Below are 14,712 nucleotides of genomic sequence, written 5' to 3'. Positions count from 1 at the left end.
ACATACAGAAGCTAAACTTTCTGATGAGACAAAAAGAATTATTCTGAAACATCAGTATACCTTTGAGTTAATAAATATCTTCCACTTTTCCTACCAGACTTTTATTGTCAGAGAGAGATCATGCTGGAGATGTCACCTATTAACTCTGTTTGCAGAGAAAATGAAAAGTAAAACTGACAACTTCAGAAAAATGTGACAAGCAATAAGAATGTTTTACTTACATAAAGCAGAGATAAAAGGAAGCAAATTACTGTGATTTGGGATTTTCTAACCTCTCTGCCCCTCAAGAAGCTAGTGGGAAAAATTTGATTAGAAATTACTATCTCAGTAAGTAGTACAGGCCATTCTCTTCCTAGAAGCATAAGCAGGATATTTCTCAAGCCAGCAAAAGGAGGAATAATAACAGAGTTGCCCGATATTATTTGAAGTACTTGAGATAAGCCAAAACCACTGAGCAGCTAGCATCAGCAGACAATCATCTGACTCTGGGGTTGAGCAAGCCAATCTCCTGACTCTGAAGCTGGGTTAACATCCAAGGAAGGCCAGGATTTACCAGTGAGACAAGGCCTACCACTAAAGTGTGTGGGAATGGACCTCTCAAACCTGAAGCAGCTTTATCATGTAATGAATCTTCATGATTCTTGAAATTTGGTTAAGAGGTCTGATCTGGTTCCCCACCTCCAATAAATACTCCATAAATCTGAGGCTGGACTCCAGAACATAAGGCTCAAAGGTACAGAGTTTTGCTCCTCAAGTGGTCCCACTAAAAGTTATTTAAAAGGTTTGACATGTGAAGATAAAAGCTCTTCTTTGAATTTGACCATAAACTCAATACTCAAATTATGAATTACATTTGGTTGTATAACTTAAATCCTTTCCATACCTGCTTTAAGATTTCTAAAATGGGCTTACATTTGACATGTATAAACAGTCATCTTTCAAGTTCTGTTGAACTATTTTAAGGAGAACACACACATTCTTTTTTTTTCTAAAATAGTTGTTTTATAGTTCAAGAATTATGACTTTGGAGTAGGAATTATTAGAAAATATCTTAAAAATATATTTTCAAAATCTTTAACAAAACAATGACTCAATCTTAATATTACATTCTTCCAATAGTCATCAATTAAAATACCAGTATTTATCTGTAGAAACAACACAGAAATGCTATAGAATACAAAGCAGTATAAGTACCCATGAAAATATAAATATTATTTAATGGCATAACTTCAATAAATTTTTTGTCAAAATAAATTTAGTCAATAGTTTCTAGGACTTGGCCAGTCTCCACACAATCATATCTGAACTGAGCTGAGCTTCTGCTATTTTCAAAGCAGTTTTCTGGTACAGGGCACCATTCAGTGTTTGGTTCATACTTTGCACACTCTCTTCCCTCTCCTTCTGAAGTTTCTTTCTGAATTGCTGGACTCCTTCCTCAGTGTCCAGTAAAGAAGCCAGAGGAGCATTATTGTTTTTCTTGCCAGACTCATCCCCCCATGTCAAACTGTTTCCAGCTTTAGTTTCTTTTAAGAAAAGAGAATTCTTCAAGGTAAGCACTTCCTTTTCCAGAGCCAGTGCTAACTGTTCAGTAAGTACTGCTTTGCTTCCAGATCTCAGGAGTTTTACACTGCAGCTTGGAGGGAGAACTCTAGTGAGGCTGTGAAGGCACTGGAACAAGACAGTCAGATTTCTGTAAAACAAAATTATGATGGTGTCAAAAAAAAGTATACTCTGTAGTTTCCACCAATCACAGAAACATCCTAGGCAGGTAAAAGATCAATCCAAATACAGGAATAAAAGATACAGAAAATGCAATCACAGCCCATAAACATGGGGCTCAGTAATTAACAAAATGGGATCAAAAGTGAATGGTGAACAGTCAAAGTGAATAGCAAGTAAAATCACCTTTCAAAAGGAAGCAAAATCTTAAGAGTTAAAATTTTACTGATTGCTTAAACATTTCATAGAGGAGATCAACTCCTAATTTGAGGAAAAGACTGAACCCCATTACAAAACACACTGTTACCAGTTACACCTTTTCTTTTTTATTTTAGAGCTTGAACTCTTCAAAACAGCAACATTTGTCAGAAGTACTGACAAATATCCCAGAAGTACTGACAAATATCCCAGAAGTACTGTTTATGTTATAAGCCTTAATCAGCTAAGTAATAAATTGTGGCAGCATTACTAACTTGCCTAACCTGGCTCAGGAAATATCTGTCCAAGAATCTGCACAAGAAAGAACACCAGTCAGACTCTTCAGATTATTTCCTATTCATAATCATTGTAGATAGGAAATGACTATAGCAGAAACATGTACAAAATGAGAATACACTTATATTGCAATACGAAACTAAAAAATGACCTAGCAATAAATTTAAACTTAATTTAACTTGAGGTTTGTGGTTTGGTTGTTTTCTGTTTTAATATTAATATATAAATATTTAATATTGAAGGGGGTTTTCTTAATTAACACATTTTGAGAAAAAAAATTTAAAATTACACATTATAGTAAGAATAATGTAAGAAAAAAAAGAATATAAAATTATGATGCAGCAAAATGAAGAGAAGGAATAGTACCAAGCAGGTATTAATGGAGACTAGATTTATTTGTAATTCAGTGTTCCAGCATAACAAAATGAAACAAGTCAGTTCAGGTTCTGCCATAGTTCTGATCTGAAAACAGGTCTGTTATTGGTGACTGTTACCATATCATCATATTGGCAGCCTACTGGATATGATTTTGGCTGCTGTTTATGGTACCAGTAAGAAACAGCACAAAGATAAAAAGGGTGTCTGGAAGATGAATATAAGCTATGCTCTTCAAGTGATTTTACCTGCAAAATATTGTTAGAACTCCTTCAAATGGATTATTCAGGGCCCAATTAAAAATTGTACCATGGACATTTCCTGCTTTATGACAGAATATGTTGTCCTGGCATTCCTTAAATGGTGTGCACTCCATTTCTCCCAGTAACCATGAACTGACTGGAGTCAGTGTGCAGTCACAAGACACAATCTGAAAGGAGAATATGACAGACACTGCAAGGACAGCAAGTATATCTTCCATGGAACCTGCAAGAAAATACAGCAGAAAAAGGTATTTGAACTAAATATTTTGATCATGCTGCATGCATTAAATGAACCATGATTTTTGGTTCATATTCCCAGGTTTTTTTGTGAAGGATTTGCACCTGACTTTAGGCATTCTTTGGGAATTTTCTCCTCACCTAAATTCTTATCCCTACTTCTGTCAAGCAAAACAGTTGATTAATGGAGCACCACCAGTATAATGAAAGCTCTTAAGATAAACATCACCTTGCCAAAAGAAGACTATTAATAGCCTGTGATAGTAAAGTGACACAGCATTAAAGGAAGAAAAATTAAAATTCATTGCAAACAATAAAAAATATATTTCATTACCTGAGCAAAAGCCCAGTTCAAAATCAATTCAATCAGGAATATTGAAAGAAATGAAAATAAATTACCCTAATATATGCGTAGATGAGGAAGAGCTTCAATTACTTTGGTATTATTTAAGAGGTAGTAGTATGTCAGAAAAAAAACTTCTGTATCTAATTACAGTATCTTATTTATAGAAAAAACATAGGTTTAGGCATTCTGTACTCAAACTTATCTTCAAAATTATCCTTTCCAGATACCCTTCATCACCAATGCTAGCAAAACTTTACAGCAACTCACTAAACATTTTTTCCAATTTGAAAAATGTTCCATCTCCTATTTCACCCAGCTTTAATTCCCAAAAAGTCTGTGTGCAGCTTGTGTTCAGAGAGAAACTTAGCTGGGCACCACCTAGAATATACAGAAGAATTAAATATATATATTTGTAAATCCCAAGTATATAAATCCATTTACCTGTACAGTAACTATTATCCCTGAGCATTTTTATTGAATATCTGCCATTTGAAATATCTTCCAGACTTAACAAAATTTTCCCACAGAGTACAGTAATCTTTTTGCTCTGCTGTAAATCATCATTCTGATGGTTTTGCTTCCTGGCATGCAGCAGAACCACACAGCACACACGATGAAATGCCAGTAGTGGTGAAAGGCTGGTGACAGCAGTGACTGTCCTTGCTCCATCCAGCTGAATCCTTGAAGATCTCTTAGGAAATTCTTTTCTCAGATCATTCTTGCCATGCAAGTCCAATTTCATCTTTTTTGGAGGAGGTTCAATTTGACCTGGGGAGACTGCCAATGCTGAGAAGGCTTTGTTCAGCTTAATGATTTTACTTTGACACTTGATAATTGGAGAAATCGAAGAGAAGTCTTGATCCATCACTAGAGATAAACTGACATCACTCAGTGACCTGTGAAAATCCATACAATATGACTGCACTCCCAGTTCACATTTTTGCCTTCTGACAAATAACCACAACTCTGCAGACTTAATACAGACATAAATTCCAATACTATTCCAGATTAAGTCATAGACTTTGCAAAGAGGCTAACTCCTTCACATGACTGTTTCATATCAACCAAGTATAAAGATTTTTCAAAATGTGGACTGAGTTTTTGAAGAGTTTCTAGAAGTCAGACACCTCATTTCAACCAAAAGAATTTGAATGTTTAATTCAGTCGAAAAAGCTGAAAAGTCTACATAACCTATAAAGATACTCTATGACATTTATGGATTTTTTTTTAAAGATTTGACTTTCTTTTTAAGAAAAAACTGCAGAAAATATCAATTCTGCCCTTTTGAGGACTAGAAGCTCTTCTGACACTCTACATTTTTATAGATATTCAAACAAAATTGAATGTAGAGTAAAACAAAAGGCTTAAGATACTATTACCTTGAATATGCAGCAATTTCCTGAAATGTATGAAGTACTTTATTTATTCAACACAGGGCTCTTTGAATGAAATCCTAATATTACTGTTCCAGATCCTCTCTCAATGAATATATTATTCTGTCAATCAATTCAATCTCAAGATGTCAGTGACATTTGAAAGTCTTATGAATGTCTAATTTTCTTTACAGAGAAGTATCACCACCTCATAAATCAATCTATGGTATCACTGCAATCTTGCATTAGTAGGAAGCACAAAAATAATCAATAAAGAATTACAGCGTTGGGGCTGGAGATAAAGCAAGTCCTTTTCCCCACAAACACAGGTTGTTGTACACAACCTGAACTGGAGCTCAGAAGACCCAGGTTCTGCTGCTGGCCTGTCAGGTAATCTTGGACAAATGGCTTCTCCACAGAACTTTTTTCAACTGTAAAAATGGGGGAGAGGGCTAGACTGCTGCTGAAGATTTCTGAAGTTATAAAGGAATAAAGCATTTCACTTAAAAAAAAAAAAAAGCAAAGGCATCGTCAAAGCTAAAAGAAAAAACACTAAAAAAGCAAAAAAACAATCTTTGCCTCAGTGGCTCTTAAGAGAGGCTGTCAAGAAGATGAGGTTAACTTTCTTGTAAAGTTACAGCAACCTGGCAGCTGATGAAGAATCCAGCCACAGCTCCAGCAGAATGGCCAGAGGGCCCAACAGGTCAGCTCCCTCACAGCCACCTGAATGATTTTCAGTGGCATCAGCAGCCTTTGAGCTCAGCCCAACACAGCCTCAGCTACACTGCCTGTGGCAACATGGGTCAAAAGAGAACTTCTGACTCCACCAAAGTTTACATTACACAATTCACGTTGTAATTTTATATTTTACGTAATCCTCTTTTTTCACACTGTTTCAACTTAGTTCCCTCTCTGTAAGGGAAAATGACACAAGTAGTATTTACAACTAGAACTGAGTAATTAAAATAAATAGAATAAACAAATAATTTTAAAGATAATTAAAAAACCCAACCAAATTATTTTGAAGGCTTAAGTATTGTATGGCTGATTGTTCCACATAAATTACACAAAATACAAGCTGTGCAAGCATTATGATTAGGTACTTGACTAGAAGAGTTCAATTCAAAAGCTAAGTACTAATTAGTTGGTAAGAGAATTTAATATATTTTCTTTTGTGCTTCTTGAAGCAAATCAATTAGGAATGGCAAGTAGAGAACAGTAAAGCATCAGGAACCAAGTTAAGCTAAGACAGACCTTTATTTACAGCACATACTGATGTCAGCATTGCTATGTCAACATGGACTACAAAGAGCCATAATTTTTGTCAAAGAAGACTCTTTTGTAAAAAATTTCCAGTAATGTTGCAATTATACTCACACAACTGATTTCTGGCTGTATAATGTATTTTTCTGCATAGTGCTAGAGCGCAAGCGACCAGTAGCAGAAATACTGACAAAGACACATTTGAAACACTTTATATGCACATGTTCAAAATTAGAAAGTTCAAATTTACTGCAGAGCTTAACTAACATATTCATTTTCTATAAAACTACCAGTGAAATGATGGGATAAGTGTATATACTCACAAATAAAATGATTCAGTTAGTTTTACTCCAACTACCAGGCTGTCTCCCACAACACGCTGCCACAATTCCTCTGTGAAGTGTTCTGGGACTTCAGATGTCCATGGTGTCTCTTTACTAAGAGAATCAGGAGGATTTTCTTCATCATCCCAGAGAGAGACAAGGCCTTCCTTACAGAAAAATGTGGGGTTTCAGATAAATTAGGCAGAGATTTTGGGTATTTTTATACTGCATTACTTTGTGTTTTACCACAAGTGACTGCTGGAAGAGTTTTTAAGATACAAAAAATGAAAGAAATACATAAACTAGTTTATTTTCTATAATAAATAGAATGGAATTTTCTTAAAACACGACATATCATCATGTAAAGTACACCTTATTCTCTCCTTGTAAACATCATATGTCAAAATCTTAACCTGTCATACAATTAATTGTCCAAAGATATAAGGTGCTAGAATTTATATTATTGCATTTAATTGCACAATACTCTGTGCAAACCCAGAAAACCTGAAAGATGCCACAACAGTAACTGAAAGAGATCAACTTCATTTCAATTAAATGAGGTTTCTTTTGAGCAACATATTAAAATAAGATTTTCCCAACCTCCATCACCTTCTCAGCCCACAGTTCACTCTGCCCCCATTATAAAATCAATTTTGCTCACATAATTCTATGACAGCTCTCTTTTTTAACATGTGAGATTTCAGACAGATATTCAATATCTAGGCAACTGTGGCAATTAGAACTGTACACTCCCCTCCTGTTTGTCACTAACTCTGTAAGAGGTTACTCCTCCATACCACTCAGTTGTCAGGAGATATTGTGCACATCAATTTCAAGTAGAAACAACAAAATTTATTCCTAACTACATATATTGGCAAGTTACGAAAATGAACCAGACTTAAATAGCAGATTAATGAGTTTTGATAGTGGCAACCCCTACAGGCAAAAGGGATAAGTGGTTGATAGCAGCACCCTTTACAAATGGCTTGGCAGAATTCAGAACTGATCTGGCCCATCTCCCGCATTTTACCTCTTTTGAGTTTGGTAGAATATGGGGTCTTTCCTCAACAAGATCTATTAATGCTCTGCAAGACTCAAGAATAACCCTCTTCTGGAGTGCTAAATGCTGCTGCAGCTCTCGAACAGAAGTCCAACCAGCCTGTAAAAGATAATCATTAGACTACTGCATATAAGAAAAGATATTAAAGCTGTCAAAATATCTTTTGACCTTTCCATTCTTATGCAAGAATCACAAACAGCATTTCTAAAAAATGTTCAAGTCATGCTACTCTGTTGTTAAAATATGAATCTCAGAATCTTGGTCTTTCAATATTAAACCTAGAGTTAAAGATAAATATTAAGGTAAACTTAATCAAATTACATAGATATTCAGATATATTTCTATAGATATATTTCTGAGTGATATCTTTCATTATTAATCCTGCTTCACTTTTTCCTGGAGAGCAGTTTCATCTTCTTCTCAAGATTTATATTGATTATTGGTCAAGTAAATATTTTGAAGAATTGACAGATATACAAGCAGACACAGTTGGCTGTGTCTCTGTTAAATAAAACACAATGAAAAAATCCCCCCAAAAACTAACCAAGGCAAACCAACTGAAAAAACCCACAAATCAAGCAATAAAGAAAGAACATCATGACAGCTTCTCAGGTTTTAAGAAAGCTCCTCAAAAGCTATTATCTGCAAAGGAACCTCCTGAGAAGTCTAATGCTGTCAAGGAGAGAACAACTCTGGGAAGCAGACTTCCCTCTTCACTCATCCCCTCAGAAACGCCCCCCCAAACACATAACACATATAAATCCATTATAAGCCCAAATAAAAAAGCAGATCTTATAAGTAAAGTGATGTCCTCTGCTCAAGCTGCACTGGCAAAGGACATTTAGACCAACAGCACTCATGAAAACTTGTGCAAAAAAATTGTCACCTATCTAAGTGTGAATCTAAGCACCAGATTCCAAGCAATAATCCAGGGCCAAACTTGACTCAAGAGATGAAAATAAAGATGATACTTCCCTAATTTAGGTCATCAGAACACTAAACCATCATTCACTCTCATTGGAGCCAATTCCTGAATAAACAATTGAGAACCAGAAAGCAAATGGGGAAGCACAGATGTGGAAGCAGTCAAAATGGCCAAACCTTCACTGTTGTATCCTCGCTAACCAATCTGGCTTTTGCAAGCCCTTTTTCCTCCTAGAGCACAAGAAAAAGACCTGAATTCCACCACATAACAAACCCAGGACTGAGTTGTGTCCCCCTCTGTCACAAGTGACAGGCACATCCTTCCTGCTGCATGCCAAGATGCACTGCACTACAAGCACCAGCAGGAGTTACAAGTTTTGTGCTGTGAAACCAAGAAAATAAAAGTAGATCACCTTAGAAGAGAAAATAAACAAGAACATAAAAACAAGGCAGTCCAGAGCCAAAGACAATAGATCTGTGAGTAAATCCAGAATTTATAGTCTTTACAAAACTGCCAAGTAATGGAGGGGAAGAACAGACCAGTGGACATAAAGACCCTTCTTTATTTCTGCCAAAACAATCAACTAAAACCACGAGAAACCCTGTAACCTCAGCTGTTGCAATGGAACTGCAGTACTCTGCCAAACAATGTCTTCTTCAGAAGATACCAAAACACAAGTAAAAAAAAAATCAAAGGAGAAAAGGCTGGATTCAGGCTCAAAATAGTGGATACAAAATAAACGTAGAACAATTCAAAATTGCTCAAGCTGATCTACTTTTAAACTTCACTGCCTGCAAAATGCAGTTATATATATTACTAGGTATAACTTCAATACAACTTACTTATCCAGTGGACTATAATTTATTCCTGCCAAAGTTCTCACGTGGTTAAGAAAACAGCTGTGCAGATGTAAAACAAGGGTTAAGCAACAAGGATGCAAAAGGGCTGCATCTGCTATTTTATCTTGCTCTAAAACACAAGATTTCATGGAGACTGTGAAAACTCGATTTGATTGCAAATTTCTAGAACACCTGAATTTTGATGATAAATATCAAGAGGCATCACTTCAAGCCTAAATAACCTCTGAAAATTCCCAAGCTAAGCAGAACCCATGCAGTACTGCTTCAAAACAAGCATCCTTGAAATTCAATTATATGTCAGATTATAAAAAACAGCAAGAGTACTTCACTGTTCAGCAAACATAATACAGAACAATAGGGATTTCAACAAGTTAGCAACAGTGAGGTTAAAAAGAAATATCTGCACCTATTTCCAAATTCATAAGCTTGACAACTTCAAAAATTTACAGCAATAAAACACAGTAAATTTCCAACTGCTTACAATGCTTGTGCTAGCACATGGCTTTGAAAATTAGAGATTAAAAAGACCTAAAAGCACAGAAATGTTAGGTCTTGGAAATGATTTGTGTCTGTAAGAACTATACCAGCACACAATAGATAAAATATCCAACCAGTGGCTTGTTTCCAGCAGAACCAGTCGCAAGTGCAAACCAGATAATTCATTTCATCCTGACACAGATTCACAGAGCTGTACAGCTGGAGCCAGTTGGAGTATTGAAAGAACAAAGTTATGGAACATAGAACATACAGCTGTCAATGGCAGGGTGGACAAGGTCATGAGATTCATGGAAGGAGCAGCCAATAAGAAACAGAAACTACTTTCTGCTTTGCAGAAGAGGAAAGTAATGTAATGAATGAGTAGGGCAAGAATGCAGCACTGAAGTCAGTTTTAAAATATGACTGCCAAAAAAGAAAAAAAATGCAGAAACAGAAAATGATGCATTTGGAAGGACCCCTGCACTTCTGTTAAAGCCAATAGGCCTCTAATATGCAAGCTGTAAAAAAGTAGGATTGGAAGGGACCTCAAGTATGTTGGGTGGGAAACTCCCAAGTTTCCCCCAGTTTGTTTAATAAATTATTCTAGTTAAAAGAAGGATACATTTTAGCTTTATCTATAGTACACTTCAAAACTATCCTTATAAAACCACTAGTAACAGGACCAGGAGAGGTGGTGAAATAACCACTGTCACCAATTGTGCAAACGCTCTCACTGGGAACCTGCCACTATGGGACCTGAAAGTTCTGTATGTAATGGGGAGCAAAAGAAGCAAACCTTCCAATTTTTTAAAGCTGGTATTTCAACATGAGTAAAATGACTGCTAAGGAGCTCTGATAAGACAGCATCAGCACTATCTCAAACTTTTAATTAAAATTAAGTTCAACCACTACAATTACCTAAATGCACTCATAACAACTGAGAGACCAGAAACACAGATTAGTACTGATTCAAGAATAAATACTTAACCATGTTGACCTTTTCCCTGAACCACTTCTTCAATAATAACAGTATCATTAGCCTCACCCTCTAGATAATGCAATGATACAGAACAGTAATTTACAGAAAACGTGGAGGCAGCACTGTTGAGTACAAACCTGTAATCTTGTTTCAAGGGCTCGGACAGTAAGCAAACCATTCTCTTGCAATCCTTCTGCAGCAGGAACATCATGTTTATAAGTGATACCACTCTGAAAGAGGGAAAAAACAAAATCAAAACCCTGAATGAATTAAAAAGCTGAAAGTAAGGTACAGGCTATTACACAGCATTATAAAAATCTGGGAGAAAATACAGCAAGCCAGGAGAATCACACTATGTCTTTTAAAAGCAAAATTCTATTTTCTGAAAGCAATTAGAATTTGATAGTACATATGGAAAGACCCAATTACGAGAAGATAATTAACAAGCACTATGGCTTTAATTAAATTAAGGGTTCTTAGCCAAAAGGTAACCATTTTTGCAAAACTATTATGTATGTAAAGCATTTTCAGCTGCATTAATTTCCCAACAGAATGTTGATACAATCAGAGAAGCAAAATAACATCTTCAGATAATTTAAGATTACAGCAGGGAATATTGTATTCAAACTTCAGGGCATTTCACAGCACACATCCAATTTCACTTTGCATCAATACTTTAATGATTTGTTGAGATTTTTTTAATTTAGTAAGCACAGACTGAGTAGCTGAGAAAAGGCAAGCTCAACTTACTGCATAGTCGACCTCCCCAAGATCTGTTATTTTGAATGTACTTAACACATCAGTATTGGAGTCATCCTTAAAAAGCAGTAACAACTGCTCACTTCCAGAGCCAATAAAATCATCCACCAGAACACACTTCACTTTTTGCCATTTGGAAGCCACCTACAGTAGAAGAGGTTTTAAAACACATTTATTAGAATAAATCTTGTATTTGAGATCTCATTTTGGTGAAGCTTGCTTTCCATCAAGAGAGAGCCTATTCAGTGGTGTGAAATACAATAATATTTAGAAGTTTCATGCTCTCACTCTCACCCCATCATTTAGAGCCTATGTAACTGAGAAAAATGAGCCATTTCTCTTTAAAGATCACTTTCCAGATTACAGGCTGCAGAGAAGATGACAACTTTTCAGTATATTCAAACAGCTGAACAGCTGCATGTTGTAACATTTACTTAGAAGCAGTAATACCTGAAGATCAGTTAAAGACATTGTACCTTTGATGTTGAGAAATATCTTTGTTTCACAACAGGCTATGTTTGAAAGTGAAAGAGAAATTTTTATAATAGTGCCAGCAAATAAATGGTACAAATTTTTATTTCCTGACTTATAAAAGTCTTGCTGTCAGACTAGCAAAAAACTGTAGCAGAAATTTGTCCCCTTATTTTAAGAAACAATAGCAAGGCCTTTTCCTGTCATTTTCATAAAACAACATTTTCTAGAAACAACATTTTGTTATTAGGAATTAGGCCTCAAAAAGCTTTGCTGTTCCAATAAGCAGTTTATACTTGGCAAAGATATGAGGTTGCTTCTAAGACAAATCATCCAGGCACACTCACAACTGCCTATCAACTTCAAGTTTTCACATTACTGCAGTTTTCCATTAGCAACAGAAGCTTTGGTCAGATTCATAAATATATTACTAAATGAGAAAATGCAAGCTTCATTATCAGATATATAAGCAAGCAATAGAAGCAAAACAATGTCATACTTTAGACAGGTTATTTTGCCAGCAGCAACAATAATAAACAAATGAGAAATCTAAAGAACTTGAACACGCAGGTTTTTAGTTGCAGGACTTTCAATAAGACAATATATACAAAAAAGACTGCAGTAAAATGGAGCTGTTTAAAGCCAACGGTACCTGTAAGCTGTCTCTCCTCTGTACAGCACAGCTATTTCCAGAGGCAAAAGACACAGCAAACAGCAAATCTCTGCTGCTGGTTAGAGCTGGTGTTACTGAACGTGGCTTTTCGTAAGGAAGGTCACAAACACCTTTAGGGGCACCATTTTGGAACCAAACGAGCTGGTTCTTGTGGGTTATGGCAACAAGTGATATTCGGAGCTGTTTCCTCAGTCTCTCACTCCTGCAGACGTGGACAGAAGACACCACTCTGCTGTAGGCATGAGGCATGAAGCACGTGCCACTCAGAAACTTCTGAGATTGAATGGCATACCCAAAGAACTCACTGCCCCAGATGGCTCTGTCTGAAACAGAAAACCCATCTGGGTCTTCAGTCTCTGGCAGGCAAGCAGTTCTTATCCCTAAGACAACAGTGCCTTCACCCACAATTTCACCTGTCCACACCACACAAGAAAGATGAACCGGGGCACTTTGAACCACACAGGTGTTGGAAGAGATGTAGAACAGCTTGTTGTCATGTCTCCACAGCAGTGATGGGCCAGCAAACAACCTGATGTCTTCTTTCAGCTCATAGTCCAATTTAAAATAAAAGGATGGCTCAAATTGGTTAGAACTGTGAAGCAACAATAAAAAGTATTTGATACTGTTCCGTTTTTTCTTCTTCATCAAAATGCAGGGAAGAATAATCCCTGTTCTGGAATCTGTTGTGCAGCTACAAGAAAGCATTTCAATTTTTGAGTGACTGGCTTCCACGCTGAATGCTCCAGAAGACTTCTGAACAAACAGCTTAGTGTCTCTGTTGAACACCATCCTTCTGACACTTAAATTCATTGTTTTATCATCTGCTTCCTCTGCATGCTTTGGTTTTGACAACTGAAATACAAGGACTTCACCATTGTAGGACAAGAATTGATCTTGCTCACCCAGAAGCATGTTGATTTATCTTGATGTATATCCCTCTACAAGAAAATTACGTGTCCCTATTTCCATCAGGCTTATTTCTGTGTGAAAATTTTAACTTTCTGGACATTTTCTACCTACAAAAAACAAATAAGAAAAAACCCATTAAATTGTTTTGGAATGAGCTGAACTGAGCCTAAAGAATAACTATGTGTTGCAAAGCAAAAACACAGAAAAATTTGAGAACGAAGCCAGTATGTGCTTTAATCTCACAGATTAATAATGAAGTTAAATAATTTTGTACTGAGAGATTTAACTAACAGAAATATTTCAGAAATGTTTCTTTACCCGAGTATGAAATCTGCGGTAATCAACAGCTGCACTGTGTAATATAAATTGACAGAAACTAAGCCACACCCTGACAATTCATGTGATTGTATTGAAGAAGCCACAAATATACTGAGCAGACTAGAAAGCAACTGTGCTTTGAGTTCTGAAATTAAAGAACCTTCTCTCAGGCGCAGTGCTCGTTAATAGCTATAATTTATTTTTTGGTAAAATTATAAGGCCTCGAAGGAGAAAGTTCTCTGAAGAACCATCCAGACATTTTGCGGCCAAACAGCCTCCCTCTCTCCCTCCTCGCCCCGAGAAGGCCCCGGGCACCCCGAGGGAACCGCAGCCGTCTCACCGAGCTCCACTCAAGCTGCAGGACCCGCAGCGACCGCTCAGGCCGCGATACCGCTCACTCCCGCACAGAGAACGGGTACAGACAGGGGCAGCGACCGCGGCTCCGCGCCTGCGGGGCCGTGCCGCAGTTCCCGGCCGGCGGAGCCACTCTGACCGGGGCCCCTTGAGGCCGTGCCGCTCCCACCGGGGCCGCGGTTCCCGGCCGGCGGGGCCACTCCGAAGCTCCCACCGCGGGGAGCATGACGGGAGCGCGGCCGGGGGCGGAGCCATGGCTGGGGGCGGGGCCTGCAGGGCACGGCTCTCCCTGAGGCCCCGCCCCCCGGGCCCCGCTCCATCCCCTTTTCCCGCCGCTCCTCGCGCTGCCGGAGCCGCCTCAGTGCGGGCGGCGCGGGCGGACCCGCTGGATCATGGCTGAGGTGAGTCCCTGCGCCCCTGCCCCCTCACTGCTGCCCTCCTGCCTGCCTGACGGCTGTTCCAGCCGCCGTCCGCAGCCACTCGGGTTTGTGATCCGGTGGGGCGGGTGGCCGGGCCCTGCCGTACAGGTGAGG

The 14,712-nt window shown here is 37.8% G+C and overlaps 2 protein-coding genes across 3 annotated transcripts in view; one reads left to right on the top strand and one right to left on the bottom strand.

Moving 5' to 3' along the window:
- Positions 1-1,005: 1,005 nt before the first annotated feature.
- FANCB (FA complementation group B) lies at positions 1,006-14,435 on the bottom strand. The gene is made up of 9 exons (XM_005491782.3): positions 14,166-14,435; positions 12,578-13,614; positions 11,446-11,598; positions 10,833-10,925; positions 7,425-7,553; positions 6,395-6,561; positions 3,877-4,331; positions 2,838-3,075; positions 1,006-1,690 (listed from the first exon to the last, which is right to left on the bottom strand). Exons 2-9 carry the CDS (start codon positions 13,508-13,510, stop codon positions 1,270-1,272), a joined length of 2,589 nt encoding a protein of 862 aa, XP_005491839.2. The 5' UTR covers positions 13,511-13,614; positions 14,166-14,435; the 3' UTR covers positions 1,006-1,269.
- Positions 14,428-14,712, top strand: part of MOSPD2 (motile sperm domain containing 2) — a 32,610-nt gene continuing 32,325 nt past the window's right edge. The window contains exon 1 of one of the 2 annotated variants that reach the window (XM_014270420.3): positions 14,428-14,580. In XM_014270420.3, coding sequence (XP_014125895.2) covers positions 14,572-14,580 — 9 coding nt within the window. In that variant the 5' untranslated portion in view covers positions 14,428-14,571. The remainder of the gene's footprint in view (positions 14,581-14,712) is intronic. The other variant, XM_005491781.4, reaches the window with a different exon arrangement.

The sequence above is a fragment of the Zonotrichia albicollis genome, chromosome 2, assembly GCF_047830755.1.
Source record: "Zonotrichia albicollis isolate bZonAlb1 chromosome 2, bZonAlb1.hap1, whole genome shotgun sequence".
Taxonomy (NCBI): domain Eukaryota; kingdom Metazoa; phylum Chordata; class Aves; order Passeriformes; family Passerellidae; genus Zonotrichia; species Zonotrichia albicollis.
This window is presented reverse-complemented; position numbering and strand designations above follow the sequence as displayed.